The sequence below is a fragment of the Polypterus senegalus genome, chromosome 6 (genome assembly GCF_016835505.1).
Source record: "Polypterus senegalus isolate Bchr_013 chromosome 6, ASM1683550v1, whole genome shotgun sequence".
Classification (NCBI taxonomy): domain Eukaryota; kingdom Metazoa; phylum Chordata; class Cladistia; order Polypteriformes; family Polypteridae; genus Polypterus; species Polypterus senegalus.
In genome coordinates, this window is record NC_053159.1 from 29,975,826 (window position 1) to 29,991,830 (window position 16,005).

The window sequence follows — 16,005 nt, forward strand, 5'->3', positions numbered from 1 at the left end:
ATATAGATGATGGCATCCTCCGCTCCCACCTTCTCCTGGTATGCGAACTGCAGAGGGTCGAGGGCGTGGCGGACCTATGACCTCAGGTGGTGAAGCAGCAGCCGCTCCATGGTCTTCATCAGATGTGACATCAGAGCAACAGGCCGGAAGTCATTCAGCTCACTAGGATGTGATACCTTTGGGACTGTAGTGATGCAAGATGTTTTCCAAAGCCTTGGGATTCTCCCCTGTTCCAGGCTCAGGTTGAAGATGCGCTGTAGAGGACTCCCCAGTTCCAACGCACAGGCCTTCAGCAGTCGTGGTGATACACCATCTGGATCCACTGCTTTGCTGGCACGAAGTCTTCTCAGCTCTCTGCTCACATGGGCTGCTGTAATTTTGGGTAATTTTGTTTACAGTTCAGAGTTAGATTTCTGCCCAATATAAATTCAGTTATACAAGTAAGCCATTCCTGTATAGTACAACATATGGTAATGCAGTGCAAGATGCTCCTTGACAAAAGTGAAGGGAACCAATTAACACCCACTCCAACACTATTTGCATTGCATACTATAGAGATGTTTTTCCTGCCAGAACCTAGAATCACAGAGACGACTACTCAGACTGCTGGTCAGGATTGGCAGAGAAAAAGGAACACAGTCCAAAGGGGAACAGGGTGAACTTGAAAGAACCAAATAGTGCTCACTCCTATAATGGAAGTAAGCACAAGGGAAAGACCTTTCATGCCTGGCCTTAAAGTCATTGAATCAGATATTGGAGGTCCAGAGGGGCAAGCAAACAGGAGGACAGAGTGAAAAGGGTTCTTATAATGATATGGGAGTCCAAATAGCTCTGTCTCCTAAAAAAAGAAATCATACTGTCTAGAACTTGTTGGCTCCGTTTTAGTGCCACCTAACAGTGTAGTTAAGGCAACTCAAATGATCAGGGCCCATCTTTAATTCATGGAGAATCTAAAAGCCATCCCATTACCACACAGGAAAGTGGGGAACCCAGTTAAACATAACGGTTCACTCAACTGTTTTGCTGATAACCAAAACAGACGCTCCCATCAAGATCATGTGAACAGCAGTCTCCCCGTAACCCCACCTTGTTGGCAGGGGACAAACAAGATCAAAAGGGTGAACCTAGACTGAAGGACAACATATTGAGTTTGCGGGACTCTTTAGAATTTCCCCAGGGCATCATTGGAGGCACTGTCCTTATCGGCTGTGCGGCAGGTCCTGCTTTGTAGAAGTTAAGCCACAGCCACTACAGACCTGAGGCTGTGAGAAATATCTACAGTCCACTGCAATTACTATTAATGCTTTTCTTTTTTTCTTTCAACAGAGAAAGGTCATCTGGACTATATAACTCACTGCCTCCTCCAAATCAGACTTGTCTCCTCACAAGACTGGCTGAGGGAGGAGTTGTGTAAATGTTTGAATGGAAGGATTGGCATCCAGAATGGCATGGAGAGTGAAATCTTACCCAGCTGGGAGACCATAGTGGATAGATTACTTAAGGGGAGGTAGAACCCAGCTGGGATAACTCTAGGTTCCTCTCCCACTTGGGTCAATCATATAATGGATAGACGAGAGGAGACTGGCTATTAAGGACAGGAAGAAAGATTGCAGTGTTACTCTGGCATAACCCCAGTTTGGACTCCTGCAGGGTTTCATGGGACCTGTAGTTCAGAAAGACAACCCTGTCAGGATCCCTGAGGTGCTTCTGCATGACCTGGAAGTGCTTCCATCATGCTACGTCATGACATCGGAAGTGTCCTGGGCCCAACATAAAAGAAGCCATCTCATCTCACTGGAGTCAGAGTCGGGAAGAGAGGGGACGAAGCTCACCAGAGAAAGAAAGGAAAGGAAGAAAGCTTTGTACTGTGATTTGTCTATTTATTAAAGGTACTCTATAAATAAATAACCTTTATTTGTATCCATGACTGTGTGGGGTGTAGTTGTGTTTGGTGTTTGTGGCTAAGTGGAACCCCCCGTTGTGGTCACAATAGGTAGTGTGGAAGACAACCCTGACACAGACAGATGCAGGTGACACAAGTGCAAGCACACAAGACTTGCCCCAATAACCTCATTAACTCCCTGCAGTCATGCAATCGTGCCCCTGGAGACTGACATGGCTAAATGGATTATTTTAAAACTGGCCATTCTTTTGAACCCGCAGATCTGCTATTCCACATGCTGGAATACCCCTGTTTGCAGTTCCACCCTGAAAGAGAAAACCAAGAGAAGGGCAGGGAGGCGTTGTGTTGGCACCATCCCATGGCACCCCTCATAGTGCTGTATGGACAGCGCTTCCACCCTTGACACAGATTTTGGCATTCAAAACACCAGCACTCCCCTCCTTGTCCCTGTGCCCTCCGTACATGGAAACAGGATGGGTAATTCCACTCCGCCTTGTCCAGCCTTGGGGCTGCATACACGGTCTTCCATTTCCGGGTCCTGCTCCAGACTCACTATTGTCTGCTGAAGCAGACTCAGGACCTGTAAAAGAGACTGCATGGGCTGAAGGACACCGTCCAGCTCATGTACAGCCACAACCAGGTTAAACTCATTGGTCTAGGCTGTACACCTTCCTCGCAGGCCTCTTTGGGTGTTCTTCAGGATTAGGGTGAAAGTTTGCCATCCCCGCCTGTACTCCTTTAGTGTCGGGATCACGACACACACCCTTCACCCTCTTACCTGCTTTGTGGAGGTCTTCCTGGCCCTCCACCACCCCCTCCTCTGTCGGATGAACGGCAGCAGGTTGCGGCTCCAGGAGGTCTTCCTCCTGCTGCTGTCTTTCGGCAAGCAGCAGGCCCCGATCACAATTGCTCGTCCTCAAGCTCGCCCTGCGTTCATTGTATGGATCGGCATGCCCGGGCTATCAATGTGGATCTGGCATTCCACTATCTAGGAGGTAGGCACACGGAACAGATGCATAACAATCCCAGGGCAGATCAACCCTGGGACCGGTGCCTACCTCATTACAGATCCCATCTTCCTGAGCTTCTTTCATCCGGGTGGCCTCTGTCCACAACATGATGATCCGGGCTTCCTTGGCAGCAGCATATATATGGCTTCCCACTGCCTTAGGAGTCCATCTGGACCTTTTTTTCCTATGCCCAGGAGTGGTGCTTCAAAGAGCCTTTTCTTCAGCTGCTCTCTCCTTCTGCGCTGTCTCAGCATGTACTGCTGAATAGTCGCTGGTGCGCGCGTGCCACTTTGCTACCTCGTGTGCGCGCCTCACGCTGCTGTGTCAGGTTGCCAAAAGATATTTTAATATGGGTCCCCTGCCAGTTGATACCCAGGAAGTTCCATTTGGGATGCCACTTGTGGAAGATCCAGGGTTGGACAGCCCCCTAACCCGAACACAGAAAGCCAGACTATATAAGTCCTAAAACACATGGTTTTATTTTCTTTTTTGTTGCCTTTTCACAGCACACAATGCTCACAATTCTCCACAGCAGTTAATACTCAGTCCTTTTCTTTCTCTTTCTTTTTCTCTCTTTTTCTTTCTTTTCTTCTGCCGCCTCCACTCCTCTCCCACAAGCTTTGTCCTCCACCTCCTGACACTGGCTCTTTGAGTGCTCCATGTACTCGTTGATGGATTTCCGGCAGCACTTCTGGGTGAGGTGGAAGAGCTGCACTCCAGGGTTTGGCATCTGCTGCAGCACTCCCTGGCGGTGCCCACAGACCCCAACAGGGCTGCATCAAACTCCAACTCCCATGGAACGCTGCAGGAGTACTAGGCACTACTCTCAGCCAGGGTGGTTACAACCTAGCGTTTCGGAGGAGGTAATGTTCAGGCCACGTTCTCCCCATACCCCGGCTCTTCCAGCATGGAGGCATACTGGCCGGGCAAGGGCTCCAGCCATCCATGTCAGTAGATAGATAGGTAGGTAGATAGATAGATAGATAGATAGATAGATAGATAGATAGATAGATAGATAGATAGATAGATAGATAGATAGATAGATAGATAGATAGATAGATAGATAGATAGATAGATAGATAGATAGGAAAAGCATTATACAACAGATAGGTAAGGTATTATAAAAATAGATATGTAAGGAATTATATAACAGGCATGTAAGGTATTATAAAAGAATTTTTTGCATTTTAATAATTTGCAAAAGAATAATAAATGGATTGCTTTGAAATGGGGTGACACATTGAGCCAATAACAGTGGTAGACAACAGCATATTTATTCAGTATTATTTCAACTTAAGAAAAAAAAACAAAAATATATGTTTTATTTAATATAAAAGCTGATTAAACTGAAAACTCCTAAACAAGATTTATAATACAATAGACTTTTTTTCTATTTTGCATATCTAAGTGATGGCTATCACTTGGTGATGTCAATGATAAAAGTTCCCTTTGACCCCAAAGCCAAGTTTAATATAAGCACAGCGTAAGGCATATGAATAAATCCAATGAACAAACATACACAGCCTGAAGGTATACAGTTAATAAGTAACATGGAAATTACAGATGCTAGCAATGCTGGTAAGCAGTCAAATTTCTTTCTGTGTTAAATAGGAAGTTTTACTTTATATGGCCTTATTTCATTCACTTTCAATAGGATGGCAAGATTTAATTCACATACTTTCCTTGGAAAATTATCGATGAGGACAGGTCTACATGGTAGGAGCAGTGAGAAGCCTATGTGTGAGGTAATGTTTGGGACTTTGCCACAAATCACATGGGCGATTATTAAGTAGAAAATGTTAGGTGCACTTTTACAATGCTGGGGGTCATTTTCTGTGCTCCCTGTCATTGGTCATTTTCACATTTATTAGCAGTAAGGAATGTAGTGAAGTGGCAGATAGAATGGCACCATCTAGTGGCAGACTTACCCATCTGTCACTTAGATGTTTATCATTTCAGGTTGCAGGGTGCTGGATTGGGTAAGATGTTTGAGTGATCTGTATCTTCAACATATTTCACACTTTTTTTAAGTATAAACTTTGAACATATTGATAATAATCCTGCTTTAACTGACTTTGTGATTAAACTGATTGTTAATAACTATTATATTAAAAAACACAAGAATATGAAGGCCTGCTTGTGCTCTAAGCAGTAATTGTACTGTATATATAAAATGTACATAGAGCTACCTCTTGTGCATTGTGAGAGAAGGATACAATGAGTTTTGAGCACAGGGTGCTTTTCTTAGTCAACATTGTGAGGATGAAGTGATCCGGTGGGCAAAAGGGGGCTGTAAAATGTCAACTGAAAAGCACCACTCAGTGAGCTGCATAAACTACTGGCCACCAGATTTCAGTCACTGCTTCCTTATTCCAGATAGTCAGTGCACATTTCTTATGCTCTTATTTTTATTATCTTCTTCTTCTGGAGAAGATATTAGGGCAGCTTAGCTATTAGCTAAACAAACATGGTTGATGGACTGAATGGTCCACTCTCATTTGTTAGATTTCTAATGTTGCTTATGTTTTTTTTTGTTCGCAGTTTTTTTTTTTTTTTCAATACATGGAATAATTTAGTGCCTTCAAGTGATGGATTATCTCCCAGGATATCATTTAATGTTCGTTGATAACCATTTTCCACGGTTTCCAGTAATGCAAAGCATTCATTCTTTTCTTTTCCTGGGTGTTGCTGCTCACCTCACAATTTGACTCCTGCTGCTCTTCTCCACTCCCTGTGACCTCTGAGCAGACTAAACAATTCAACCTGAGAAAGAACACGTGACTGCACTGCCATGTCCCCAGCACCATTAACTTGTTACATGTAAGCATTTACCCAGTTTTAACAAATAAGTCCCAACCACCCCTCCCTCATCCCTGTCAATGCAGAACACTCAAGTTAGTCCATTGACTGTGGGCCTGGTCTTCTGTGGGCTTCTGCCCCAAAATTACAGTCAATCTCACTTTTGTGTGTGGTGATTGTCAGTCAAATAGTTTTTGCTCTTATCAATTCAACCTGAAAGTTTTTGCCTGGACATTAATGCCAGCCCAGGGGTGTGCCAACCACTATACTGGCATGATAGACCAGAATCAACACATCAGTTGGATGAGAATGAGGAGGCCGAGTATTCCAATCAGTGGTGAAGCATGAGAAGGAGCTCTGCAGAAAATCCCGCTGTCATTGTGGCTGCCTTTCTTGCAGTGGTCCTTGTTCTGCCCGATACAAGAAGCGTACGCCATGACATGTGGGATGTAGTTCTGCTCATGTACACCATGAAACAGATGAGCCATGGGACCTTTGGCAAAAACCGCCACATCTTCACCTCCATGGGTTTCTAGGCGTAGGGGCACAGCAGACTGCGCCAGGTAATTGTTGTGGTCTGTGAAGACAAAAAGGAGGCTTTGTGTGTCATTTGTGTGTCATGGCTTCCACTTGGATAGGGATAGCCATCTTGAGCACAAGACTCACGGAAGAGTAAACTAATAATACTTACTGTAGTCAGTATTAGAAACATTCTCTCGCTCGCCTTTCACCAACTTGTATCCCGGACCGTTTCCATACAGGATGGAAGTAAATGGTTTATTGTCCACATCACTAACCATTGGTGCAAGACCTGACATGGAAAAGATTCCAGTTAGAGTATGTCAGATGAAAAGCAGGAGAAGGAAAATGAACCTTCCTGGCATACAATACAATACAATGCAATTTATTTTTCTATAGTCAAAATCACACAAGAAGTGCCACAATCGGCTTTAACAGGCCCCCCCAGCCTTGACACTCTAAGAACACAAGGAAAAACTCCCAAAAAAACCCTTGTAGGGAAAAAACGGAAGAAACCTTGGGAAAGGCAGTTCAAAGAGAGACCCCTTTCCTGTTAGGATGGGCTTGTAGTGGGTGTCAAAAAAGGGGGTCAATACAATACAATACACAGAACAGAACAAATCCTCAATAAAGTATAAAAAGTAAAAAAATTAAAAGTATGGAGCAGAATTTAACAGTAGATGATATCCCATAATATGATTTGGATTTCTTTATATCTACATGCAAATGAAAATGTGAACTTTAATGAAGCAGGAGTCAGTGGACCTGTCAGTTAGAAGTCGATTAAGCTTTTGAGGATGCTGCAGGGCACAAAGCAAAGAAAGTATCACCAGTTACGGATGAGTGCCAAGGACGAGGCTGACTTATGGAGCAAAGTACCGAGTTGAGGCCTCTCAGCGGCAAGCACGTGACGGGCATAATGAGGAGCCAAGTTAAAGCAGCCAATGGGAAAGCTGGGGCTCCAGTTTGCATATTGCCACTTCAGGTTTTATTTTCTTTGGGAATTACACACTGATGGCTTGCTATCCATTTTCTAGTCTGATGAATGTCAGAGAGGCCAGAGCTTATCCCAGAGCGAACGCACACCAGCCAATTAAACTAACATGCACTGATGACTAAATTTAAAGACTCACTTTCAATTATGGCATTACTTGGCTAGCATTGCAGAAGATAACAGGGCATTTTGGGTAATGTGCACCTCGGTGACAGGTGTGGCGGATTCCCCTGTGATGTAAGGACCGGAGGAGAGGACATATTCATGGCAATACCACCCCTGGAACAAAAGAGGGCAACCCCCCTAGATTACATCAGGGAAACAGGTTTGGAGCTTAGAAGCTTAAAGCGGCTAGGGCTTGTGGGCACCGACAGGGGGCACCTGGACAGCTCCAGAGCCTTGGCATGCCACACCCAGAAATGCTGCCAGAAGAGGATCAGAGAGCAACTGGAGCACTTCCAAGTGCACTATAAAAGAGTCCGCTTCACTCTATTCGAGAAGACAGAGTCGGAAGGTGGAAGACAAAGCTGCCTGGGAGAAGAGTAGAGGTGGCAGAGAAGAGAAAAAGAGAGAGAAAGAAAGAAGAAAAAGTGAAGGGACAGAGCAGTGTTGTGCTGGACAATTGTGTACTGTGTTCTGAAGTGGGGAGCAGAAAATAGAGCTGCCCCAGGAAGAAATAAACTGGGTGGTGTTTCACATTTGTGTCTCTGTGCCTGTCTGTGTCCAGGTTTCGGGAGCTGTACGTCCCCATGCCTTTCTCACAGGAAACATTCATATTACCCTTATGTCAAATAGACAAACAGTGGTTGAAAATATGTCTGAACCCTAAACAATAGCAGGTTGGAGTATTCAAGATGGGGTGGCAGTGTGGTGCAGTGGTAGCACTGCTGCCTTGCAGTTAAGGAGACCCTGGGTCCTCCCTGCGTGGAGTTTGCATGTTCTCTGCGTGGGTTTCCTCCCACAGTCCAAAGACATGCAGGATTGGTGATTGTAAATTGGCCCGTGTGTGTGTGTCCTGTGGTGGGTTGGCACCCTGCCCGAGATTGGTTCCTGCCTTGTGCCCTGTGTTGGCTGGGACTGGCTCCAGCAGACCCCTGTGTTCGGATTCAGTGGGTTGGAAGATGGATGGATGGAGTATTCAAGATACTGCCACTAACTATTTGTTGTGGTTCTTTCAGTAGATTTGGAAAATATTAGGGTGCTGTGGTATAGCATTAAATAAGTAACCTAAGATCTAGAAGGGGTGAGATTTATATTAGTTAGGGTTAGACACATTTATGGTATTACATTTTCTAAGTAGTGAGATGCAGAGGGTAAGCTTATTACTGGTGTTGTGTTGATTCGGTACTAAAATTTTGAAGTTGGTCTCAATACCAGCTTTTAGACTTCAGTACCAGTGCCAACATGGTTCCAAACCAAATAACAAAGCAAATGCAAGCGTGTTGGAGGATCTCCTCATGGGCTTGATCGAGGTATGTGATAACCAGCTGGGGCTAGAGGGGCGCTGTCGCTAATATTCTCTTCTCCTTCTCTCTCCGCCCAGTGAGGGCACTTAGCCAAACCCCTTCCGGTTTGGGCACTATAAGAAGCCCAGCTGCCTGGACGAAGGTGTCAATTCCACCAGACGGAGCTTCAGTGAATGACCCTTATTTTGTCAGCCAAGAATTTGTTATTTGTAGTTGTGCCCGAGAGATTATTTACTTTATCGCCTGAAGATGTGATTTTTGTTTTGGACCAAAGTGTTAAAAGGGATAACCCGGTTGGTGCCCCAACTTTTCCTTTTTTGCTTCGACCTCTCATTACATGTACATTTTATATATAAAGTACAATTACTATTTAGGGCATTCATATTCTTATGTGTTTTTTAATAATACCAGCTGTTAACAATCTGTTTAATCACAAAGTCAGTTAAAGCAGGATTATTATCGATATGCTTAAAGTTTATGCTTAAAAAAGTGTTAAATATTGTTGAAGATACGGATCACTCAAACATCTTAACCAATCCAGCACCCTGCACTCCAAGTGACAGAAGGGGAAGTCTGCCACTAGATGGTGCCATGGACAATTCTAAAACCTCCCCAATGCACTGCACAATTGCTCAGCTCTCTGGTGCCGCACTATGTACCCAAGGCTGTGAGGTTCTGATCACAGGTGGGTGTCCCTCATGAAGTCCTAACTGCATCAAAGCAGTAAGGAACTGGGTCCCCCATGAAGTCATGATTACATCAAAGTAATAATAAGGGAGCAGTGTCCCCCGTGAAGTCATAATCACACTGAAGCAATGGGTGGGGTTCGCCGAGATGTTTCCATAGCAACAAAGCATTTATTTAAGTTCCATGATGTCAACTGCAATAGTGATGGATGAGGTAAGGGGAGGAATGAGACAAAAGCTCATTCCTGGTACTGAAAAATTTTTAAATGTTTGTACCTTACCATTTCAAAATTTGGGTTATTCAGTACTTTTCCAGTACCATTATACCATGCAAACCTATACTGGTGATGACATAGCTGGATAACCTTCAGAAAGAGGAATCAAAAACTATATACAGTGAACCCTCGTTTATCACGGTTAATCCGTTCCAGACTCTACCGTGATAAATGAATTTTCTTTATTTATAAATCGAATATTTTCGCAGTTAGAGTAAAGAAAACCTGTTTACGACCTTCTAAATACATTTTTTAACATTATTACAGCTCTCTAGACATGAAATAACACCCTTTAGTCACCATTACACTTGTATTACCCAATATATTAGACAAAATAAGAGAAAATAAGACATATTAGACGTTACAAATATCATATTCCTAGGCTCACTAGCCTTTTAAGGCGACCGACTTTTATCCTCAATTTTTGTGCGCTCCATGTGTACATCAGGCATGTAAGTGTAGGGAATGAGAACATCAAAGTTCCCATTCATAACATCTCCCGAAAACCTAAGTTTTTTTTCCCCTCAAGTGCCTGTCCAAAGTCGTACAATGTCAGCCCGAATCTGTACCGCTAAAGACGGAGTTTCATGCACTAAATAAGCTATAGATGAGAATAAGCAAGCACCATCTCCCCTGATATTTACTACGCGGTGAGGCATTTGTACTCCATCAACATTAATTATTTCCAGAGACATAATTTTGTCTATTTTTCCAGTGCATCGCGCACAAAAGCAAGGGAACGATGAGCATCAGAACTCTGCTCACATCATGTCGCTTCGTACCTCAAGCCGCAAGTAGTAAGTCTGTAATAAGCGGAATACCGCTACGCTTTGCACTCACGGGACGGAAGGACAATCCCGAACGCTTTTATATAGTAGATTATTGTACTGTACATTTAATTGCACACAAGCACACACAGTTCTTACACACAACCACTAACCTATGAAGGCACGACCTCAGTAGAAGAGTCTTCAGAGGTGGTGCAGTATCTTCAGCAGGTGCGTTGTTGTCTTCTTCCGCTAAAGAAGTACTAGGAGTAGGCAGTGGGTGTCTGGGTGCGCGGCTGAAGAACATCTTGATAGGCAGTTGCTGGCGCTGTCTTTTTATATGCGCAAGGAGGCTTTTGTAGGGTATTGCCATCTTTAATCATATCCAAGAGTTTCACCTTCTCCTGGATAGTAAGCATCTTCCTCCGGCGCTTAGTTTTATTGTCAGAAGGCTTAGAAAAAGCAGCACGTTTAGGAGCCATCGTAGGGCTTAGATAAAAGTTCTCAGAAAGTGCATGTGTATTGACGTAAGCGTGTATGAGAAAAAAATTGCGATAGAGTGAAGCCGCGAAAGTCGAAGCGTGATATAGCGAGGGATCACTGTACTCACCCCAAAATTATAAACTGAGAAGAGCTATGGATTTTTTTGTTAGTCAGTGTGTAATGCCAATCATTCGATCTATTGATTTTATGAAAGTTGTGTCGGTAGTGTGGTGTAAAGAGTTAAGCTGGTGCAATACATCTCATTTTATTATTTCAGAGCAGGGAGAGTGTAGTTAATAGATGCAGTGGACAAGTAGACCAGCATCAGTGAAGAGAAGTGAAAACAGTGTGTGCCTGCTAATTCTGCACAGGCCTGAGCAACACCACTTGTCGGAGTGTTTTGTTAATTGGTGCGATGTCCAATGACTAGTGATAAGCAAAACAGGCAAGTTTTGATTCACATATTGTATGATAAAACTGATACTAAAATTTGTTTCACAGCAAATTCAGCTATTTGTCGGCAGCCATGCCACCTGCAATTCATAACAGGTCCACCACTTGAAGCTAGGCATGTTCAGATCCAGTCAGTACTTGGATGGAAGACCAACCAGGAAAAGCATGGGTTGCTGCTGGAAGAGGTGTCAGTGAGGCCATCAGGGGGTGCTCACTTTGGGGTCTGAATGTGAATCCCAATACCCCCAGTTCAGTGGCAGCTATACTGGTATAAAAAATGGTGCTGTCCTTCGGATGAGATGTGAAACTGAGGTTCAGGGTCAGAAAAGATCCCTGGGCATTATCCATAAAAAGCAGGGTATATCCTGATGTCCAAGCTAAAATTGCCCACTACGGCCTAGTCATTATGGCCCCCTAATCATTCCCAATCTCTAATTGATTAACTATCTCTCACCCTTTCACCACCTAATAGCTAATGTGTGGTGAGTGTACTGGTGCAAAATGGGCTGCCGTTGCCAGGTGGATGTTACACATTAGTGGTGGTTGAAGTGACTTACTATGTAAAGTGCTTTGAGTAGTGAGAAAAGCACCATGTAACTGTAATGAATTATTATGATTAAATTCGCAATTGAGAGATGAGAAACTCACTAAAACATTTGGGGGGTTTTTGGTGGAAAACAATGAACATTTCTTCCTAATTCCCCATTGAAATTTCTATGCTTACCTGTGTTCTTTTCTGCAGCTGTGTAAAGCATTTCATGTGCACCCCACTTTTCATCAGTTTTATTTATGCCTCTTACTCACATCAGCATGGAAGAGTTCAGTGCCCTTTTTGACAACATTGCATAATTTCCACAACAAAACACACCATCATGCATATTACTTTATGGGAAACTCAGTACATAGAAAGTTGCCACTGCCAAGCACCCCTCAACTCTGACCTGAACCTAGAAAACTCCTTATTCAAGTTGAGAATATGCATACTAGTGGTGATTTGTATTTTTTAACTAGAGATCTTTATTTAATTACTGAATAAAAAGCAGACACATGCAGCGATAACTCATGAAAACACTTCCAGACAGAAACTAAATGCCTTTATCATGCCAATGTTTTGTAAAATTTAATTAATTTTGCTCTTCCTGTTCAATGGATTGGTTACATAAAATCTGGTGCAACAATAGCAAAAAAGCTAATACTATAACCAAGATTTGTTGAGCACACAAGATCTCAGTGTCAGTTTTTTGTTAATACTAGGAGGCTCTGCCCCCTGCTCACTTTGCTCGCCAACCTCCAGGCGAGCGCTGTGCACTAGCCACTTCGCGGATCTGCCGTTCACGTATGAGGAAGCGGATGCACAATTTAGACTTTTCTTGTAAATTGTTGCATGTGCATAATAGAACTAACTATTTTACATTGCATCGAGTAATCAACCATAGTAAAAAATATTAAAACATAATAAATTGAAAAGAAATTATGTTTCATGTTGCATTAGAGGTATTCGTTGCATTATACGTTGTTGTTCTGTTTGGCTTTGAAATTAACAAGTAAATATGTTTTAAACTTATACTTTTACTCTAAAACTTCTGTAAAAACTATTTTTTAATGAACTTTTCTTCAATATCGCACTGAATTTTGATTCTGTGTTTGGACTTACATTGTGACACCACAACGTATAACTGCCCGTGAGTGAGTATCGTTTCTTTCTCTCTAATAAATAAACCGAATTTTTCCAATGTTTGTCCCTGTGATTTGTTAATTGTCATAGCAAACACTATTCTAACGGGAAACTGTAAACGTTTTAATACAAATGGCATATCAAGATTTCCTTTGGCGTCTAATGTTATCTGTGGAAGATGTACTACATTACCTTTCTTGTCGTCTGTTAAAATTTTACATATCAGTATTGTTCGACCAATTTTGAATACAACTAATCTTGTCCTATTGCATAGCCCATCACTCATACATAAATTACGCAATAACATTATGATACATCCTTCTTTCAACGGTAATTCAGCTGGTGGAAGACCGGATGGTGTTAACAGTTGTAGATATTCAACGGTATATTGTAACTTGATATTTTCATCTTACGCACCATCACCACCAACTGTTTCAGCATAGTCTATTGATATACATTTAACCAATTTGCTGTGTAACCAATCAACAATTTTCACGCTACTTTGTTTGACTTCATCATTTCTCGGTGCTAGGATTGCCCGTGTACGCATTTCTTCTGTTGATAACGCTTCAGGATGAAATTCTTCAATAAGATTTGGACATAACAAGTCTTATTTTATTGGGAACTTAAAGTGAGGAAAACATTTAAATTTATAAAAGCTGAGAGCGCAGGAACTGTGTCTGACGAAAGCATTCACACGAATGAGAGGTGCTTCACCTTGTTTAATTCTGCTCCTGTTTTAAATGTGCGCGTCACCTTATTTAATTGTGCGCATCACACCTTTAAATTTTTTATCACTTGCCCTTCGGGGCCACTGTAGATTTTACATGAGTGCAGATTTTCTAAAAAACAATGAAGTTCACAGGGTAAAAGATCAAATCATGTATCGCTGTAGTGTTTTCAATATTGTACAGAGTTAACAGAATTTACAAATGACTCCTTTTTGTTTTTATAAGCATTTCCCATACTCTGCCAACTTTTTTGGAATTGTGGGCTGTGTAAAACTTACCTTTGATTTGTCATATATCGTATTGCATTTTATAGTTTTTTTAATTGATTTAATAATTCAAAACTTAAACTGAAATATGCCAATCATTTTAGAATTTTTCAAAAATTCCTATTCATAAAAATAACACTGAGGGAACACAGAGTGCCCATACAGAGTAAAGCTGATATTTTTGTAAAAATAAATAAGTAATACTGAAGTTTGACTCTTTGGGTTTGGCATATTCATAAATATTTATACACTGTAATAAATAAATAATCCAGGCTTTTGACATTTATGCCTTTTCTCCTAATACACTTCTTAAAGTATTTGTATTTTTGGAAATTTTTAAGAGAATGTCACCTGAGCAGATAGCTGGATGCCCTACAAAATTTGGCAGGGCCTTCATGTTACTCACCAAAAATAGAATTTCCACGGTGTGTGTAGCCACCAAAGGAAAAAACATGAGAGTGGTCGGCGGTCACAACAGTGAGAGTGTTGTAGTCATTCGTCAAAGCTCCAGCTTTACCAATTGCTATGTCCATCTGTACTGTTTCATGCAATGCCTGCTTTGCTTTGCCTTCATGGTGGCCATGATCGATGCGTCCACCTGCCAGAAGACAAGGCACAGAGAGGTTCAGGTTGGTTCAGGACACAGGTAATGGGACCTGTGAAGTAGATTAAAGAGACTTGACCAGTTACCTTCTACCAGCAGGAAGAATCCTTTTGGGTTCTTCTTTAAAATATTGATTGCAACCTCCACCATCTCACTGAGAGAAGGATCCATTTTATTGTTTCTTTCTAATTCATATGTCATGTCAGATGGCTCAAATAACCCTAATTAAAGCAAAAGAAAAAAGAAAAAAGAAGCCAGTGAAAAGTTTTGCATAACAAATTCATTAATCTTAATATTAAGAGGTTCAGTATGCCCAGCATGCACATAATCACTTTACAGAACAAATGCTTCCATATATACAAGATGATGATGGTGAATATGAGCTGAGGACTACAGATAATGGTGGCACAGAAACTGGACAGGTTCAAGGTGGGGAGAGGGCTTGTCAGGTGGGCAGGATGGATAGAAGAGAGTGCTGGGTAACATTGGTGGAACTAATTAGAGGCAGGACCAAGGGAACAGGAAGTTGGGAATAACGTGAGGATGACAAATGAGCTAAGTGAGGGAAGTTCTTGATAAAGACTATAATAAATGTAAGATGGTCTCATTGTTGGGGACTCAATTTACTTAATTGAGACAGTCCTGTACTTTTTGTAATAAAAGAGTAGCACTCTGCCTACACATCCTGAGGTCTCTGTGTGCCTTCTTTGAGCAGCGTGTTTCTGCCACAACACTTTACAAAGCTCCAGCTGACACTTGGCATCACATATTGTCATCTTAGCCTTGTGTGTAAGCTAATCAGCCATGGAAACTCCTATTTATGAGGCTCCTGATGCAAGGTTCTTGTGCTCATGTTGCTACCAGAGGCAGTTTGTAACTCTGTAGTGAGTGATATAACCGAAGACAGGTGATTTTAACATGCTATGCACTTGGCAACTCTCTTCTGTGAGTTTGCATGGTCTGAACTGTTGTTGCTCCTAAACACTTCCCTTTCACTATAATGGCTCTTACAGTTAACTGAGGCAGATCTAGCAGAGCAGAAATTTCACGTACTGACTTGCAGCAAAGGCGCATTCCTACGACAATGACATGCTTGAAATCACTGAGCTCTTCATTAACAATCCATTCGACTGTCAATGTTTCTCAATGTGATCGCATATCTTTGTGCTTGAGCTTACACACCAGTTAACAATGAAACGCCTGAACTCAATTTGTTGGGTTGCCCATAAACTGTATATTTTGGACTGGCGCCCTGCCCGGGGTTTGTTTCCTGCCTTGCGCCCTGTTTTGGCTGGGATTGGCTCCAACAGACCCCTGTAGTTAGGATATAGCGGGTTGGATAATGGATGGATGGATGGATGGATGTTTCCTCTG

General features: G+C 42.4%; 1 protein-coding gene across 1 annotated transcript in view; it reads right to left on the bottom strand.

Moving 5' to 3' along the window:
* Positions 1–4,164: 4,164 nt before the first annotated feature.
* Positions 4,165–16,005, bottom strand: part of alpl (alkaline phosphatase, biomineralization associated) — a 149,674-nt gene continuing 137,833 nt past the window's right edge. The window contains exons 10-13 of the mRNA XM_039755708.1: positions 14,718–14,852; positions 14,434–14,625; positions 6,404–6,523; positions 4,165–6,289 (exon numbers count right to left, since the gene is read on the bottom strand). Of these exons, the coding sequence (XP_039611642.1) occupies positions 6,000–6,289; positions 6,404–6,523; positions 14,434–14,625; positions 14,718–14,852 (737 nt within the window). The 3' untranslated portion in view covers positions 4,165–5,999. The remainder of the gene's footprint in view (positions 6,290–6,403; positions 6,524–14,433; positions 14,626–14,717; positions 14,853–16,005) is intronic.